Here is a 19,695-nt window from a genome sequence, read left to right on the forward strand (position 1 = left end):
TATAGAGGTAGATCATGAGATTCATAGAATAGTATAAATTGTCCAATAATAGACTTATATACAAGCATTATATTACTGATGAAAATAATTTAAGGCTATTCAATGAAGAACTATTAATAAATACTTTCAGCAAGTGGCATAAAGCAATTGTATTAATATACAAAACCAAGGTTAATTCTAACCTTTATGTCACACCATATTCTAAAATTAATTTGAGATATACTAGGTATAACAGCTAAAAATTGTGATAAAACATACAAAAATATAAGCATAGACAAAGATTATTTTTATAAAGACACACAAAAAACAATGATTAGAAAATAAACAGAAATAAGTCTTGCAATTTCAAATATCTCATCATCAAAAAGCTTATTTAAGAAAATAAGTATGTCTCAGATTATAAGAAATATTCACAATTCACCTAACAAAACATGAACAATAATCTGTAAAAAATCTACACATTGTTCATTAATCCAAAGACAATTTTTAAATAGACAAAAAAACACAAGATATTTTACAACTGCAAAACCAGAAGTAACCAATGCACACATTGAAAATGTGTGACATAATTCATCAAAAATGAAATGTTAAACTGGGTACCAGTGGCTCAGGCCTGTAATTCTATCTACTCAGGAGGCTGAGATCTGAGGATTGTTGCCTGAAGTCAGCCTGGACAGAAAGATCTGTGATATTTTTATCTCCAATTAAGCACCCCAAAAACCTGGAAGCAGAGCTGTGGCTCAAGTGCTAGAGTGTTAGCTTTGAGTAAAAATGCTCAGCGACAGCATCCAGGCCCTGAGTATAAGCCTCAGAACCTACACGCGCATATTCATGCGCGCACGCGTGCGCGCACACACACACACACACACACACACACACAATAATTGGTTACCTAATTAACTCAATCCATATTAAATATCTTCCTGTGCCAACTAAAAGGGTTAAATTTTTAAAACTGTCCAAAAACATGCCAGTGAGGATGCAGAATTCTTCTGTTGCTTTGAATATGCAAAATTATACAGTTAGCTTGTATATGAACCATTCCTTATATATTTAAGAGTACACACAGCTTGTCATCTATCAATTCTACTTCTAGATATTTGCTGGGAGAAATAAGTCCTATGTCAACAAAAATAAACGTTTATAAAAGTTGAAGAAAAACGTTCAAGGAAACTGTATTCAAAATGTATCCTCAAGAAGAGGATGGATAGGCAAATGGTTGGCTTTCTGTTAACAGACTATTGCTGAATGAACACACTGCTTTATAAACTATGAATAGGTAAATTTTAAATGAAACTAGAAACACATACACACATTCTTTCTTATTTAATTGATGTGAAACTTTTAAAACAAAACTAATGTTTGCTTTTTTAAAAAATTCAGATAAACAGTCTCCTGGATCTGAGAATTGGGACTGACCAGGAAAAGTCACATGCGGTAAAAGTTGTATATAAGTAGGTGCTAGTGGATTATGCCTATAAGCCTAGTTACTTAGGAGGCAGAGACCTGAAGGTCCTGGTTCAAAGGCAACCAGGATGGGGAAGTACATGAGACTCTTATCTCCAATTAACCACCCAAAAGCCAAAACTGAAGCTGTTACTAACGAAGTAGAGCACTACTTTGAGAAAAACCAAAAAACATCAGGGACAGTACAAAGGCTTTGAGTTCAAGCCCCATGATGGGAAACAACAACATTAAAATAAAGTTGCTTAGATTATGTGAAATGTGAGGTAGACTTGGCAAACCTCATCAAAATATAATACGTAACATTTATGCATTTCACTATATGTAAAATAGAAGAAAAGAATCATAAGTAATTTTTGGTGAAATTATTCAGTGAGGGACCTTTGAGAAACAGAAGTGATTGTAAGGTTTCTAGGATAATTTTTCTCTTTTAAGTGATTTTTCTCTTTTGGCTTTTTCTGTTTATTAATCTAGCAATTATTGAGTAAGCAGTATGTGTTCACCACTATTTTAGATGTTTGGAACACTCACCCCAGTAAGCAAAATGGACATAGATGTCTGCTTTCAAGTTGCTAACAATCTATAGGGAAAGTAGGAAAAAACAGGAACTGAGGAAAATCATAGTAATAAATAAAGAAAGTAGTACTTAAAAATGCGAGATAGACTGCGAGACGAGAAACAGCCTGGCCTCCTGTGCCACACCAGCATCATTCTCCGTTTACCTAGGATCATTTTGAGAAAGTTATGGATATGCCTGGGTTTACTCATCAGCACTTTTGCTTTTGTTAATTGATCATATTTTAGAAGCATTCCAGAAATGTACAGGTGTGTGCCTGTGTATGTATGTATGAGTGTGCTTAAAAACTTGTTCCAGGTTACCATGGCTGCCTTACCGTTCAAGCTTCTACAATATTAAATATTTGAATAAATATATAAGGGTGGGTGGAAAGGTTGGATTCAAGGACACTGCACTCAATGCTAATCACATTCCAGGTGATACTGACTCAGAGTCACATTGAGCTATCAAGTCAAAGAGCAGCTTCTTTGTCTTCTATATAAAAGACAAGCTGCTCAAATGTTGCAGAATTTAGACGCCCAAGTCATTAAGATGTGGTTGTACATAAAAGATGCAGCATGGATAATTCAAAATAGACAAGAAGGATGTGCTGTAGGAATAATTCTTCTTCAAGTCATAATATCTGGCACCAAACATAAATAAAGCCCCATTTTTCTCCTCCAGAGCCGTGCGTGCAGGAGCCATGGAACCTATTGTTATCTGCCAGCAACAGCTGAGTTGCAGAGTGGCCTTCAGCTATGGAGAAACTCATCCTCGAGTTTTTAACAAGACATAGATTGAAAACATAAGAAATTCCCTAGCAAAAAGCAATAGTGCAAACAAATCAAAACCTACAATGAAATTATCTGACATACTAAAATATTTAGCCTCATGTTACTTCTCTAAGATAAGAAAACATACACAAAATAAAACATTTTCTTATCTGCCGGAAGCCACTATCTAGGAAGAAGTCTTTAATTAAGTTCCATCATAATGTATGCCTAATCTTAAATCTACATGGCAGCAGGGGATCCTTTCATGGTGACATTTATTAACTCTACAGCTTCTGTTTCCTGCCTCTTGGTATATACGTATATGAGTCTAATCACATATAATGTATCACCAGATAACATGTCACCTACCCACATTTCTAGTTCAAATTCATATCCTTTTCAGGCATAAAGACTTTCCAGTCAACATAATCAGAGATGATGTGTCTCAGTTCATACAACGTAATTTTTCTTTTGGTTAAGAAACATCCCAGGACATTTCCTGTCCTAATTATCCCTCTCAGAGGTCCACATCCTGATTAAGGTAGTAAGAACTGTAGGTTCTTCATGATGCATCCACAAAATTGACTCATAAATTTTGCCATTTATACCTTATGACTGTTATGAATAATGTTCCCTGGCCAATCCATAAAAGCATATCTAATAGTTTTAGATACCAAATATGAGTTCTAGGATCAACATCACCTTCTACAGAATGATTTTTCTGAAAAAATACTTTGTAAAATAGAGTAAGCAATTTTATTATGCCTTTACAAAGCTAATATGGATCTGTGACAAACAATAATGATTAGGTACTTGGTGCCGATGGCTCATAATTATAATCTTAGCTACTCAAAAAAAATGGAGGTTGGGAAGATTGAGGTTCTAGGCCAGTTTGCTTACTAAGGAAATAAGAGGTTCACCTAAAAGCAATGGAAGGGGATTGAAAGTGAGCAGCTAGCTAGCTATAGTCTATTGTTGTGATATTTCAGAGTGATCATTTCTGTATCTTTATTCGCTGTTCTTCAAATCAGACTCACCCATCTATGACTCTTTTCTTTTTGCTTTATTCATAAACATTTTCTTTACTAAATGCTTCTGTAGGTGAGCAGCATAAATACTAAATACTAAAAATACTTTCTGGAGACCCCACCTCAACCAACCACTAGGTATGGTGTTATATGCCTGCATGCTATCTATAATGTACAGTGCAAATAGGAATAGTGTAGGCCAGCCCAGGCATAAAAATATGAGCTTATTTGAAAAAATAACCAGAGCAAAATGGGCTGGAGGCATGGCTCAAGCAGTAGCACAACTCCTAACAAACATCAAGCCCTAAATTTAATCCCCAGTGCCACCAAAAGAAAAAAACTGAAAAATATATAGGTAATAAATAAATGCTTAAATGATCATTGATGGCATTCACAGAACATTTACAAGATTATGACCCTATGGTTTCCAGGCCTCAACAGTTTCAGTGATATTCTACAAGCTTGAACTGATAAATGTTTTCCTTTTTTTTTTTTTTTAATAAAGGAAGACTGTCAGAGGAAAAGCTTGTCTGGGAAGGTGTTGGCTACATTGTACCATCTAGTCACATTTGCTTTGTTTTGACTGAATTCATAAAAGCACATAAGATTGAAATAACCATCGGGCTTTACAGTAACAATTTATGATGATTATCTACAGAAGCATTTATTAAAGAAAGTGTTTATGAATAAACAAAAAGAAAAGAATCATAGATGGGTATGTCTGATTTGAAGAACACTGAATAAAGATACAGAAATGAACACTCTGAAACATCACAAAAATAGACTACAGCTAGCTAGCTGCTCATTTCAATCCCTTTCCATTGTTTTTAGGTGAAACTCTTAATTTCTTTATAAAACAAAATATAAGAAAACTCACCCCACTTTGTGAAAACTCCTTTCTAGGAAAGCTCAGTTTTCTGGCAGAAATTAGGACATTTATCTTACCTCTTAGTTCCCCCATATCCAGGGTTGTTCCAAGCTGTTCTAGCAAAGCAACTCTTGCTGCATTTTTTTTGTGTTTCTTGCCATCATAGTGTTGCTGGGCCATCAGGGGGTTGTTGAACCAGGCTGCGCAGAGCCCACAGTATCTGTCTGAGTCTCTTCTTTGATAGGGAGATGCGACCACGGGAGCAGTGTCCACTCGAGGTTGCTTCAATGAGCTCAAGGGTGTTGCTGTGAGAAAAAAACAGAGAACAACAGAACAGGTTACACCACATGTGAGCACACTTGCTCCTGGTGCCTGAAAACAGAAGAGTATCAAGCTCAGGGTAGAGCTAAAAATTCTGAGTTTATTAACAGCAGAAGTACTTCTGTCAACTTTCATTTTGGAAAGGGCCACAAATGAAAGCCTTTAATAAATTAAGATCAGAGTTTGCATATTTTATGCCAAACTATGATAGCTGAGGAGACATCTCTTAGTAGAGAAAAAAGCCCATTAAATTCTTGAAGGTAAAGGAGTGATCTATCAGTTAAAATGAAGCCAGTAAATTAAACAGTGAACAGTAATGATTTGAAATGACTTAAGGAATGATTTGGACATGTGTTTGCTATGAATGTAATCATTAATAAATACAAGTCTTTCCTAAATGATAGAACAGATCTTTCAGTGATATAAGTCCAATTATGGAACCCATGATAATGTTGTCAGTTACTTCAGTTCATTGGGACAGGCTATTTTCAAGTGTAACTGGCTAAAATTCATGTTGAAACTATACATCCTTTTTCTAAAAGGCCAAAAGGAAAACACTACAGAGCAGATGTTGCTTATCTAAACTAAAAAGGCATATGTCACTATTTTGAGACTGTACTCCAGCTATTAAAGCAGCACATTTTCTGTGAAGTTATAGTTATTTCTGGCCTAGAAAAAAAAGAATTTAACTTGAAGGGGTTTACTAATGGAAAATAAAAATAACTTTTGTATGCATCATATCATACAAATTGCTTCCATCCTTACAATGACTATGCCTTGGGCTATTGTCCTATTTCTTACATGACTGACTTCAGAGACACCAAGTGACTTGCTAAAGGTGAGGAAGCTAGTTACAGTAAAGACAAGACTCAAAACCAAACATTTCATTTCTAAGGCCAATATTCCTTCCATACCCCCAAGCACTCTGCTCAAATTTGAAAAGCAGAGAGTTTTTATCTCTGTCATCTTTGTATTTTATATAGGATTTCATTTGCTCTAAAAAAACAAATTCTGATCAAAATCTTTTGGAAACAGTACCTAGATTCTCCCGTGGCTCATTAGTCATGTAAAATTTGGCAGCATCTTCTCACTGTCCATTGTGTCCCTGATGTCAAATGCAGTTGACACAAACAGGAAAATCAGGGTCATTGTTCCAAGGAAAGCAGAGGTCTGGACACCAATGACAAACTAATGAACCAATTAATCTAGTTCCCAAATTCTCAGATACCATGCATGTAGAATCTAAAAGTCTTAGATTAAATAACTCAAATAGAAATATTTCCTTTCTAAATGATGGGGGAATTTTTTGCTTGTTGGTTTTTGCTGTACTGTGATTCAAACTCGAGGCCTGCAAACTTATTTAGCTTACTTTCTTGACTGGTGCTCAATCACTTGAGCTATGCCTCAAGCCTAACTTTTTGCTTATAATTTTAGAGATAAAGTCTCAAAGACATTTCTGCACAAGGCTGGCTTTGAACAGCAGTCCTCTAGATCACAACCTCCTGATTAGCTAGAATTACAAGGTGTGAATCAACAGCTCTTGGTTCTAAATGACATTTTAATTTAGGTGATTCTTATGCTTAACATCTCAGGGGGTCTTTACCCTCTTCCTAGAGATTTCATCAGATCAGGAAGTCCTAGTTTAGTTAGGTTAATCCAAATGCTGTTATGTTCACAGAGACTCAAGTAAAATACCTTTGTTTATTTTTGTGGTTTCTAATAATCTATAGTTATCTATATAGAAGCAAAGTTCAGATATGCACCAGAGATACTAGAAGCCACAAGTACATTTTGCTGTGGCTCAGAAAGGCTTACCAAGCCTCCATGTGAACTACCTTGAAAAAGAGTAGCAAGATAAACCACAATCCAGTAGAAGGAAAGAAATCATTAAAATTAAATCAGAATCAAACGAATTAAAATCCAAAAAATAGAAAAAAATCAACAAAAGAGTTGGTTCTTTGAACAATTAACAAAATTGACAGACCCTTAGCAAATCTTATCAGAAAAAGAAGAGAACACACCCAAATGAACAAACTCAGAGATGAGAATGGAAACATCACCACAGAAACAACAAGATTCAGAATATTATGAGGGAATACTTCTCAAACCTTTATGCTAATAAGTTTGAGAGCTTGGCAGAAATGGACCTTTTCCTAGCAAATGTTGACATGCTAAAACTAAACCAAGATGAGTTAAACCAGCTTAACAGGCCCATATCAAGCATTGAAATAGAAAAAGCAATAAGACACTTCCCATCTAAGAAAATCCCAGGACCAGATGGGTTTACAATGGAATTCTACAAGGTCTTCAAAGCAGAGCTCACACCAATGCTCCTCCAACTCTTCAATAAAATTGAAAGAGAAAGTTCACTACCAAACTCATTCTATGAAGCCATCATAACCCTCATCCCAAAACCAGGCAGGGACTCATCAAAGAAAGAGAACTATAGACCCATTTCTTTGACGAACATTAATGCAAAACTTCTCAACAAAATTTTGGCTAATCGACTTCAACAATTCATCCCCCAAAATCATACACTACGATCAAACAGGATTCATTTCAGGGATGCAAAGCTGGTTCAAAATATGCAAATCAATTAATATAATTCATCACATCAACAAGAGCAAGGATAAGAACCACATGATTGTCTCAATAGATGCAGAAAAAGCATCTGACAAGATCCAACACCCCTTTATGATGAAGGTTCTGGAAAAATGAGGAATCCAGGGAACATTCCTCAATACAATAAAGACTGTATATGACAAATATTTGCCACCATTATACTTAATGGTGAAAAACTAACACCATTTCCTCTTAACTCAGGAACGAGACAAGGATGTCCACTCTCTCCACTTCTTTTCAATTTAGTAGCAATAAGACAAGATGCAAACATAAAAAGGATCCAAATAGGAAAAGATGAAGTAAAACTCTCCCTCTTTGCAGATGACATGATCTTGTATTTAAAGAATCCCATGGACTCCACTCCCAAATTAATCAAGCTGATTTAAAACTTTGGCAAAGAAGCAGGGTATAAAATTAACCCTCAAAAATCAATGGCTTTTCTGTATGCCAAAAAATGAGAAAAGCATGGCTGAAATCAAGAAAGCAACTCCATTCATAATAGCCCCACAAAAAAATAAAATACCTAAGAGTTAACTTAACCAAAGAAGTGAAGGACTTCTTTGATGAAAACTTTAAAAACCTGAAAAAGGAAATCAAAACAGAATTTAGAAAGTGGAAAAACTTCCCATGCTCTTGGATTGGAAGGATCAACATCCTGAAAATATATTTCTGAAGGCTATCTACAAATTCAATACGATACCTATCAATATTCCAACCTCATTCTTCAAGGAAATAGAAGAGGCAATCCAAAAATTCATATGGAACAATAAAAGAACCCGAATAGCATAAACAATCCTTAACAAAAAGAACAATGCTGGAAGAATATCAACACCAAATTTCAATCTCTACTACAAAGCCATAGTAATCAAAACAGCTTAGAATTGGCACAAGAACAGACCTCAGGACCAATGGAATAGGATTGAAAACCCAGAAATGAACACATAGACATATAGCCATCTAATTTTCAATAAGGGAGCTAAAAAAATAGAATGAAAAAAACACAGCCTTTTCAGTAAATGGTGCTAGCAAAATTGGTTAACTACTTGTAGAAAACTAAAGCTAGATTCTTATATATCACCCTGCACCAGAATCAACTCCAAATGGATCAAAGACCTTGAAGTCAAAGCAGACACGCTGAAAACATTACAGGATGGAATAGAAGAAACCCTAGGTAACCTTGGCACAGGCCAAAATTTTCTTAATAGAGACCCAGAAACACAACAAATCAAAGAAAGGATGAACAAATGGGATTGAATGAAATTGCAGAACTTCTGCATGGCAAAGGACATAGCTAGCAAGATCAATAGAGAGCCCATGGATTGGGAGAAGATCTTCACTAGCCATACAAGGGACAAAGGTCTCATATCTAAAATATACCTGAACTCAAAAAATTAAATCCCTCAACAAAAAATCCTCAAAGAACAGCTGCTCAATAAATAAGTGGGCTACAGACTTTAAGAGAAACTTCTCTGAAGAAGAAAGAAGGATGGCCAATAGACACATGAAGAAATGCTTAACATCTCTAGCGATAAATGAAATGCAAATAAAAACAACACTGAGAGACCACCTCACCCCAGTTAGAATGGCTATAATCAAGAACTCTAATAACAACAGATGCTGGAGGGGATGTGGACAGAAAGGGACCTTACTTCATTGTTGGTGGGAGTGTAACCTTGTTCAACCACTTTTGAAAGCAGTATGGAGGTTCCTCAAAAGACTCCACATAGAGCTCCCCTATGACCCAGCAATCCCACTTTTGGGCATTTACCCAAATGTTCACAAACAAGACCATACTAAAGCTACCAGCACAACTATGTTTCTTGCAGTATTATTTACCATAGCTAAGATATGGAACCAACCCAGATGCCCCTCAGTAGAGGAATGGATTGAGAAAATGTGGTATATATACACAATGGAATTATATGCCTCCATTAGAAAGAATGACATTGCCCCATTTCTTAGGAAATGGAAAGACTTGGAAAAAGTTATATTAAGTGAAGTAAGCCAGGCCCAAAGAAACATAGGTCCCATGGTTTCCCTTATTTGCAATAACTAGTATATGTCTGAGACAAGCAGAAACAGTCAGATAAGTTGATGTTAGGCGAAATCAACCCCAAGATAAGTACTCAAATGGTTTTTCCTTTCTTGCTATTGTTTCTAACATATTTATAAGGTATTTCTTTGTTGGTTTGAATGTCCCTCTCCCACGGTATAACCCGTTTTCACTGTATTTGATGTTGGTATAATTTGTGGAGGGGAAGGGAAAAAACAAATTGTTTAAATTGAGATACAGGTGGACCAATTGTAAAAATGAGATGTACAAAACGTTATGTTGAAAAATGAACTTTACAACTTTGGCAAGGGGCGGGGAGATGGGGTGGGGGAAGGTGATAGGAAGGGATGGGAAGGGGAAACAAAGGAGGAGGCAATAATGCTTGATAAGAAATGTACTCATTACCTTGACCATGTAATTGTAACCCCTCTGTATGGTATTTTCACACAAAAAGAGATAAGCTCACCAAGCTTATAAATACAGCATTGGCCTGTATGTAAAAGGACTTCTGTTCACTTTTTTCTTAAAGAAGTTGGGGTTTTCTTCTAAAGTTTCTCACATCCTTATCATTGTGTGCTCTGTGAAGCTATATAGCCACATATTATTTCTGATGGCAAAGGAAGACATATCACATGTTTACAATCTGAATGAAGACTGACTCATGAAACATATTTTTCTCTACACCAGACCCTAAAATGAATTTCAGTCAGTTTTATCAGCTGATAAATACATCGTGAAAATATTCATCTAGAAAGTAACTTTACTTGCACTTAGGAAAGTCATTTGATGCTATGTTGAATGGTAGCTTTTACTCCTGAAGAATTCCATTATCAATATTGAATCTGAAAGATTAAGTTTTCTTTTGTTTCGTATTCTGTCTTACTCAATCACAGCTCAGTTCATATTCCCTAATTGTTATGAAAGCAAACCAAGCCCACAGCACAGAAATAGTCATTTGGTTACTGTTGTTGTTTTGTGCCAGTACTGGGGCTTGAACTCCGGGCCTGTTGCTTGGCTTCTTAGCTCACGGCTATTACAAAATCCACATCTCTACTTCTAGCATTTTGATGTCTTAATTGAACACAAAAATCTCAGATTTGTCTGCCCAGGCTGGCTCCCGAACTTGATACTCAGATCTCAGCCTCCTGAGTAGCTAAGATTTCATATGTAAGCTAACAATGCCCTGTATAAACAGTTTTGAATCAAAATCAGAAATCTAGTTGAGTTAATTTTCACCATTGCTGAGCTTCAATCAATCCTTGAGTTCTCTGGTTTCTACAAGGTTAAAGTTCAGCGTTATCATCTCTTTGAAAGTAGCATTCTTGGCAGCATATCATAAGGTAGAGATAGAACAGATTACAGAAGTCTCTCCATTAAAACTTTGACTCAATACCAAATATGGAAATTATGTGGGAGGAGAGCATTTCCAGACTTTGATGATCAAATCTGTGTGTACATGGATCATAACATTCGCAAGGTCTGGCAGTGGTGTGTTATTCTAGTCAAATGAATGCAAAGTAGCCTAAAGATTACCTTTTGAGTTAAAAGCAGCCTTTTAACCAAACACTCTAGTTGACATGTAATTTTTATTTGTATTTCATACTCTCTTTATTCATTCTAGTTAGAATGAAATATTTAACTCTATATTGGTTTCCTCTACATTAATAAAATTGACAAATGAGCCAATAAATTTAAAAAGTCGTTTTGTTCACACTTAACTCACTCAACTTAAGAACTCTTTATATTAGGGCCAGGTACAGTAGTTTACCAAATATAATTCCAGTTACTCAGGAAACAGAGTGGAAGGATCATATTTGGAGGCTAGTCAGAACAAATCAAAAAGCAAGATACCATATCAATAAACAAGCCTGGCACAGAAGTAAGTACTTTTAAACATGGCTATGCAGAAGGCTTAGATAGAAGCCATAACATGACCTGGAACAAAGACACAAGACCCTATCACCAAAGCAACTAAAGGTAAAAACACAAATAGTGTTTAACTAGAACGAAGAAGGCACCAAGTTCAAAGCATAGTACTGTCAACAAATAAAATAAACAAACAAATCTGTGTGCATGAGACATCTCCAACTGATCAGTTTGGGCTGAGAACCAAGTCCAGGATGTTCTCAAAACATCTCTTGGCCCACACCCTGATCAATGTGCTCATATTCAGCTAGTGTTGAGCACCTGAGAGCACACTATTGCCTGATGTTCTTTGAAAGTCACTATAAAATAAAGCATTCTTAGAATAGAAAAGACAGTCTCATATTACATCCAACAAAAGTAGAGCTTATCTTTCTGTAGGCATTAGGACAAATATTCCATATTTATTCATGAAACAGAAACAGGCCCAAGACAGCTATATTTTTACAATAAGTTTTTTTCTTAATATATATTTTTATTGTAAAGATACTGTACAGAGGGGTTACAGTTACATGACTAAGGTAATGAGTACACTTCCTATGGAACATTGTTACCCCCTCCTTTGTTTATACCCTACCCTCCCTTCCTTCCCTACCTCCCTAATGCTACCCTCTCCTCCTCCCCACACCTGAAGTTGTAAGGTTCATTTTCAAAATAGTGTCTTGTACGTCTCATTGCTACAATGGGTCAACTTGTATCCCTATTTAAGCATTTTGTTTTTTTCCCTTCCCCTCCCCAAATTAGAAAAATGAATATACAAGATGCAGGGCACCAAAATCAAATACAGTGAAAACAGGGGTTCTACGGTGTGAAAGGAACATACCAAAGAAACAAAAAAAAATCACATAGTAAATTATAAATATGTTAAAAATAATAGCAAGCAAGAAAAAAAAACTTGTGTCCCTATCTTGGGATTCATTTCACTTAACACATCTTACCTGGTCATATGTACATATCTTTTGAACTTTTGTGCTTGTCCTAGACATATACTAGCTATTGCAAATAAGGGAAAACATGGGACCTGTGTTGCTTTGGGCCTGGCTTGCTTCACTTAATATATTTTTTTCCAAGTCTTCCCATTTCCTAACAAATGGGGCAATGTCATTCTTTCTGATGGAGGCATAGAATTCCATTGCATATATATATATATATATATATATATATATAACTGCAGGACTTCTGTATGGTAAAGGACATAACTAGCAAGATCAACAGAAAGCCCACGGATTGGGAGAAGATCTTCACTAGCCATACAATGGACAAGGGTCTCATATCTGTAATATACTTAGAACTCAAAAATTAAATCCCCCACCCACAAATCCTCAAAGAAATAACTTCCCAATAAATAAGTGGGCTAAAGACTTAAAGAGAAACTTCTCTGAAGAGGAAATAAGAATGTCCAATAGACACATGAAGAAATGTTCAACCTCTCTAGCCATAAAAGAAATGCAAATCAAAACAGCACTGAGCGACCACCTCACCCCAGTCAGAATGACTATAATCAAGAAATCTAATAATAACAAATGCTGGAGGGGATGTGGCCAAAAGGGAACCTTACTACATTGTTGGTGGGAATGTAAACTTGTTCAACCACTTTGGAAAGCAGTGTGGAGGTTCCTCAAAAGACTCCACCTGGAGCTCCCCTATGACCCAGCAATCACACTTTTGGGCATTTACCAAAATGATCACAAACAAGACCATACTAAAGCTACCAGCCCAACTATGTTTATCACAGCATTATTTACCATAGCTAAGATATGGAGTCATGATTATTTTTGTGTATGTGGTACTGAGGAATTGAACCTAAGGCCTCATGCATGCTAGGAAAGCACTGTACCAAAAAGCCACATTCCAGTTATTTTGTCTTAACTTGTGTCAGTCAGCTTTTTTGATTCAACATTATGCTTTCCCATAGTTTGCATTTAAAATATGTATACTCAAAGGAAGAAAAAACATGGAACCTTCCTATAATTTAAGAAAATTGCAATTGCAAATATAATTAAATGCTTTCAGTTACTAATCTACAACAGCATATACTGGCACAAAGTTACAGGGTAAGAGAATTATGAACATACACTGACAAATATTGCTACACATTAACTCAGAAGTAGGAAAGCTAGGAGCAAGATGGCAGCATAAGCAGGCTAAAGTGATCCAGAGATAAGTAATCAGTTTGTTCCCAATGTTTGCACGAAAAGCTTTGAATGATACAATTTTAAATACCTTTAAAGAAAACGTTTAGAAAAACAGCCATCTTCACAAAGTGACCTTTAACTACATTGAAATGTTAATCCTAAAGTATATAAAAAGTGCAAATCTCTGTAGAGGAAATATAATTGCATTTCTTGAGTTTGTTCCTATCCAAATATGAAGTCCTTTTTCTGATTATGAAAAGTGACCCTGACTTGAGCTGTTCTATGATTCCAAATGAGTCAATTTGCTCACCCAAATCTTTCTTTGTGGGGAGCCTTCAATACTACACCTGGTCCAGTTCTTACAATTCCAAATTAGTGTGGTTTCAAGTTAATCTTTGTAAACTGGGATCACCTCAGGAAGAAAGTAAGATCTTCATGTGTCTCAACCTCTCTAGCCACAAAAGAAATGAAAATCAAAACAACATTGAGATACCACCTCACCCCAGTTAGAATGGCTATAATCAAGAACTCTATGGTAAATAATGCTGCAATAAACATAGTTGTGCTGGTAGCTTTATTGTGGTCTTCTTTGTAAATATTTGGGTAAATGCCCAAAAGTGGGACTGCTGGGTCATAGGGGAGATATGTGTGGAGTCTTTTGAGGAACCTCCATACTACTTTCCAAAGTGGTTGAACAAGTTTACACTCTCACCACCAATGAAGTAAGGTTCCCTTCTGTCCACATCCCCTCCAGCATTTGTTGTTATTAGAATTCTTGATTTTTGCCATTCTAACTGGAGTGAGGTGGTGTCTCAATGTTGTTTTGATTTGCATTTCTTTTATGGCTAGGGAGGTTGAACATTTCTTCATGTGTCTATTGGCCATCCTTCTTTCTTCTTCAGAGAAGTTTCTCTTTAAGTCATTAGCCCACTTTTTTATTGGACAGCTGTTTCTTTGAGGATTTGTGGTTGGGGGATTTAATTTTTGAGTTCCAAGTATATTTTAGATATGAGATCTTTGTCCATTGTATGGCTAGTGAAGATCTTCTCCTAATCCGTGGGCTACTATTTATCTTGATAGCTATGTCGTTTGCCATGCAGAAGCTCTGCAACTTCATGCAATCCCATTTGTCCAACCTTTCTTTGATTTGTTGTGTTTCCGCGTCTCTATTAAGAAAATTTCAGCCTGTGCCAAGGAGACCTAGGGTTTCTCCTATTCCATCCTGTAATGTTTTCAGAGTGTCTGCTTTGACTTCGAGGTCTTGGATCCATTTGGAGTTGATTCTGGTTCAGGGTGATATATAAGGATCTAGCTTTAGTTTTCTACAAGTAGTTAACCAATTTTGCCAGCACCATTTACTGAAGAGGCTGTCTTTCTTCCATTCTATTTTTTTAGCTCCCTTATCAAAGATTAGATGGCTATAGGTCTGTAGGTTCATTTCTGAGTTTTCAATTCTATTCCACTGGTCTTGAGGTCTGTTCTTGTGCCAGATGTTTATTGCAGCATTATTTACCATAGCTAAGATATGGAACCAACCCAGTTGCCCCTCAGTAGACGAATGGATCAAGAAAATGTGGTATATATATACACAATGGAATTCTATGTCTCCATCGGAAAAAATGACATTGCCCCATTTGCTAGGAAATGAAAAGGCTTGGAAAAAATTATATTAAGTGAAGTAAAGCAGGCCCCAAAAAACATAGGTCCCATTGTTTTCCCTATTTTCAATATCTAGTATATGTCTGAGTCAAGCAGAAAAGGTCAGATAAGGTGATGTTAGGGAAATGAACCCTAAGATATGTATTCAAATGTTTTTTTTTCTTTCATGTGATTTTTTCTAACAGATTTATAAGATGATTCTATGTTGCTTTGTATGTCCCTCCCCCACGGTATAACCCATACTTTCTCTGTATTTGATGTTGGTATAATTTGTGGAGGGGAAGGGAAAAAAACATATCGTTTAACTAGGGATACAGGTGGACCCATTGCAACAATGAGATGTACAAGTCGTTAAGTCGAAAAAGAACTTTACAACTTTGGTGGGAGGTGGGGGGAGGCAGATGGGGGTAGGGGGAGTATGGGAAGGATGGGAAGGGGAAACAAAGAGGAGGCAACAATGCTTGATAAAAAATGTACTCATTATCTTGCCCATGTAATTGTAACTCCTCTGTACGATATTCTCAGAATAAAAAAAAGTAAGATTTTTACCCTTTAAAATAAAAGGCTCTAAGAATTATAATCCAATTATCTTAGTTCATTTTCAGAACCCTGATTCTAAAAGTTTAGCTGATCTGTCCTGAATACATGCCCATAATCCTTTACTGTACAGATTGAGGTAAGGATTTAAAAAAAAATGTTTCCATAGCACGCTCTGTGTGGGAGACCAAAACACTGCCTCCACTCTAATGTGCCATTGTCTGCAATACTAACTGTCACCATGAGTGGTGACAGCCACAGAGACTCTACATCACGCCTTTCATTGACTGAATGAATCTTCATCATACAACTGAGTAAAACAAGAAAGTAACAAAAACATATTGTTTTTTCTGAATTTATGTCACAAGAGTTTAGGAAGCTTTGTACTATACCAATCAATATAAATATAAACAAGTAAATGACAAGGTCCTGATTGAGTGAAAGCTGAATTGTAAGGGCAATGTGTCAAAGTATAAACATATACCCCAGTTTCCTTCCTTGGACATACTGAAAGTCACTATTTTCTCAACTATCTGACCATTTGGGGTGAGGGAAAGCAACCTATTTTCAGATACTACAAATTTGGAAAGCAAACTATTTTCGATACTACAAATTATGTACACACACTGGAAAATTACTCTCAAAGCAGGAAGCCATTTACTGGGATCCATCTGTTTTGGTATCTATACTCTGGCTTCTGATATGATACCATAACAGACTGCCCAACACTGAGAGGGTTTCCAGGATGCTGAGCTTTCAGAGCAGATGCAGGAAGAGGTTCTGGGCAAACTGCAATGAGGTAGTCACCCCAGATTCTCACAGAGATGCTGGTTAACATCACACTGGGGAAATAGGAATTTACAAAAAATCTGGGAATGATTGCTGAAAAGAGTACATCAGGTGATTTGATCAAGCCTTTTACAAGGTCTACAACTAGATCAACTTCATCAGATCACCAAGATAACCCTCTATCTATCAATCTATCTTGTATCTACCAATTATATCTATAGCCTCTCTCTCAATCTTCCTTTCATTTTCATTTTAATGTTACAATTCCATTTTAATTTATCTTGGTCTTCTCTTTGTCTTTCTTCAACCCCCTCTTCTCCTCTTCTATGTCTTTTCTCCTTGTCTTTCTCTATACTTCTCCATGTCTCTTTCTCTCAGATTCTCTCTCATTCTTTGATTTCTCCCTCCCTTCCTTTTTTATTTATTACCAATTCCTACTGCTTTCTAGGTTTTAGGATAACATAATTTAGGACATTCTCACAGGCATTGGGAGCTTTTGACATGGAGAAATAGAGCTAGGAACTTAATCTGCAGTACATGGTTTTCTCAAGGCACTCATAGCTCATAATACAAACTCCTCCCAGTTGTGTGTTGTCACACAGCTTATCCAGTTACGTCTATTCAATGAATTTTCAAGTTTTAGCTATCCTCAATTCCTGCTTGAACAGTAGGATAGCTGGAAGCTCATGGTATGAATCATTTAGCAAAGGGCCCTTGATAAATAAGCTGCAAAGAAAATAGCAAAGACCAGATTTTCTGAATCTTAAGACAAATACCACATTTTTTTGTCAATGAGTTTCTAATGATGCCCAGGGAGTAATAGGCCAAATAAGCAAACAGATTAACTATAAAGACACACATGCCTCTTTGGCTTCAACATCTGTTCCCAGTGGGCATTACTGAGAAACATTCATTTTTTTCTAAAAAGAAATTCATATTTCCAGTCATTAGGATGAATTGTCTTTTTTGCTTTCTCCATTTTCTGACCTTAAATCAAATTAATGACAGTAGTAATTCCTCAACAAGTGTCACTGTATTTTTTATAATATGTATTTTTATTGTAAAGATATTGTACAGAGGCGTTACAGTTACATGAATAAGGTAAAAAGTACATTTCTTATGGAGCATTGTTACCCTCTTCTTTGTTTTTCCCCTACTGTCCCTTCCCTCCCTACCTCCCAAACTCCTCCCTACACCAAGTTGTAAAGTTCATTTGCAACAATGGGTCAACTATATCCTTATTTCAGCTTCAGTTATTTCTCTTCCCCTCCCCAAATTAGAAAAAAATGTATATACAAGATGTAGGGTACTGGAATCAAATACAGTGAAAATGGGTTATACCATGGGGGAAGAACATACAAAAGAAACCAAAAAAAATCACATGGTACATTATAAGTACATTAAAAACAACAGCATGCCCCTATCTTGGGGTTCATTTCACTTAGCACCATCTTATATGGTCATATGTACATAGCTTTTAACCTTTTCTGCTTGTCCTAGACATATACTAGTTATTGCAGATAAGAGAAACCATGGGATCTATGTTTCTTTGGGCCTGGTTTACTGTTGACTGTTACATTTGACTGGATCATTCAGTGCTGGACTGAAGAGGCAGCTGTCAGCTCAGCTTTATATAGCTCAGTTGCCAAATGATGCAGCCTCTTCTGCAGCAAGTGCAGTCAGGGCTCGGGCTCAGAGGCCACTCAAATCTGACAGAAGCTGATGCCTGATGTGCAGATGGTGAATATCCAGCCTTCATATGGTAGATTAATACAGTAAAGTGCCAGAAAATTTAGTTCAAATCAACTTGAGGAATATTTATGTTTTAAATGTTTTTCATGATAGCTAATATAACATTGCATCTTTGATAATTTCAATCAAATCACAGGTTGAAAAACAAATTATACTCATTATAAATGATGAAATACAATGGAGGAATCTATATTCTGATACATAATGCAGTAATCACAAAACAGACATGTGTTACAAAATTATTTATGACCTCAAGATATTCAGGACACTATGAACAGGAAGGTATGTATAGCTTGTATAGAAAGTATAAACCAAATTACTTATTAAACTGTGTGTATTACACACATAGAAATAACTATAAAGACTAGAAGGCTAAAAATCATAGTCCTTGCAATGGCCACTGCTTTGTGGATTGTGAATGATTTTTTTAATATTTGTGCATATATGTACCTTGATGCAGGAGCAAAGCAGTTTTATTTGACAGTTTACACACAGCTGCATTTCATGCTAACTTGTTTTAGTGCAAAGCCTGGGAAACTCCACTTAGGAGACTTGTGCTGCCACAGCTGGGTCTTAAATTTAGTCTGAGATTTTATTTGCAGCGATTTATTTATTAATTTATTGTTGATTCTTCCAGGAAATGGGATAGAAGAAAGCAGGCTCACTAAGAATAAAATGTAAAAATGCTAGTTTTTCTATGTCTCCAAAATATCCACAGAAAAGTAGCTTTCTTTTATTTTTGATGATCTAAAACTGTCCCTAATTGTTTAGATAAAATTAAGTGCCTTCCCTCTTCCTCCTATGATAGGCCAGGAAGTAAATTCCATTGCCAAGGTCATAGAAAAGAGAAAAATCCACATGTTGTTTCTTTTATACCATAATTAAGGAGCACTACAATATATCTAGTGTTTGAAAATATATGCCACTTTGTATTTCCTGAAAATAAGCAAAGATGAAGATGACTTAACAGAACCATCATTTGGATTCAATTGTGTGTCAATGTTCTTAGTATAATCAGCCTATTAATGCTTCCTCGCCACCCTACATTCAAATATCATCGGTCTTCATTTAGCTAGTATTCATAGATCATTGACTTTTATTAATACAGAATGAGTCCCTTTAGTTTCAGTCACTGATTGGGCTCTAAATATCTTAAGCATCCTGTTTTCTGCAAGTCCTACTCTTTGACAATAAGCCATTACATAGAACTTTAGA

The 19,695-nt window shown here is 36.0% G+C and overlaps 1 protein-coding gene across 1 annotated transcript in view; it reads right to left on the reverse strand.

Moving 5' to 3' along the window:
- Zmat4 (zinc finger, matrin-type 4) overlaps positions 1 to 19,695 on the reverse strand; it is a 416,076-nt gene that overhangs the window by 133,204 nt on the left and 263,177 nt on the right. Inside the window, exon 5 of the mRNA XM_013025137.1 lies at positions 4,767 to 4,994. Coding sequence (XP_012880591.1) covers positions 4,767 to 4,994 — 228 coding nt within the window. The remainder of the gene's footprint in view (positions 1 to 4,766; positions 4,995 to 19,695) is intronic.

The sequence above is a fragment of the Dipodomys ordii genome, unplaced genomic scaffold (assembly GCF_000151885.1).
Source record: "Dipodomys ordii isolate 6190 unplaced genomic scaffold, Dord_2.0 Scaffold4, whole genome shotgun sequence".
NCBI lineage: Eukaryota > Metazoa > Chordata > Mammalia > Rodentia > Heteromyidae > Dipodomys > Dipodomys ordii.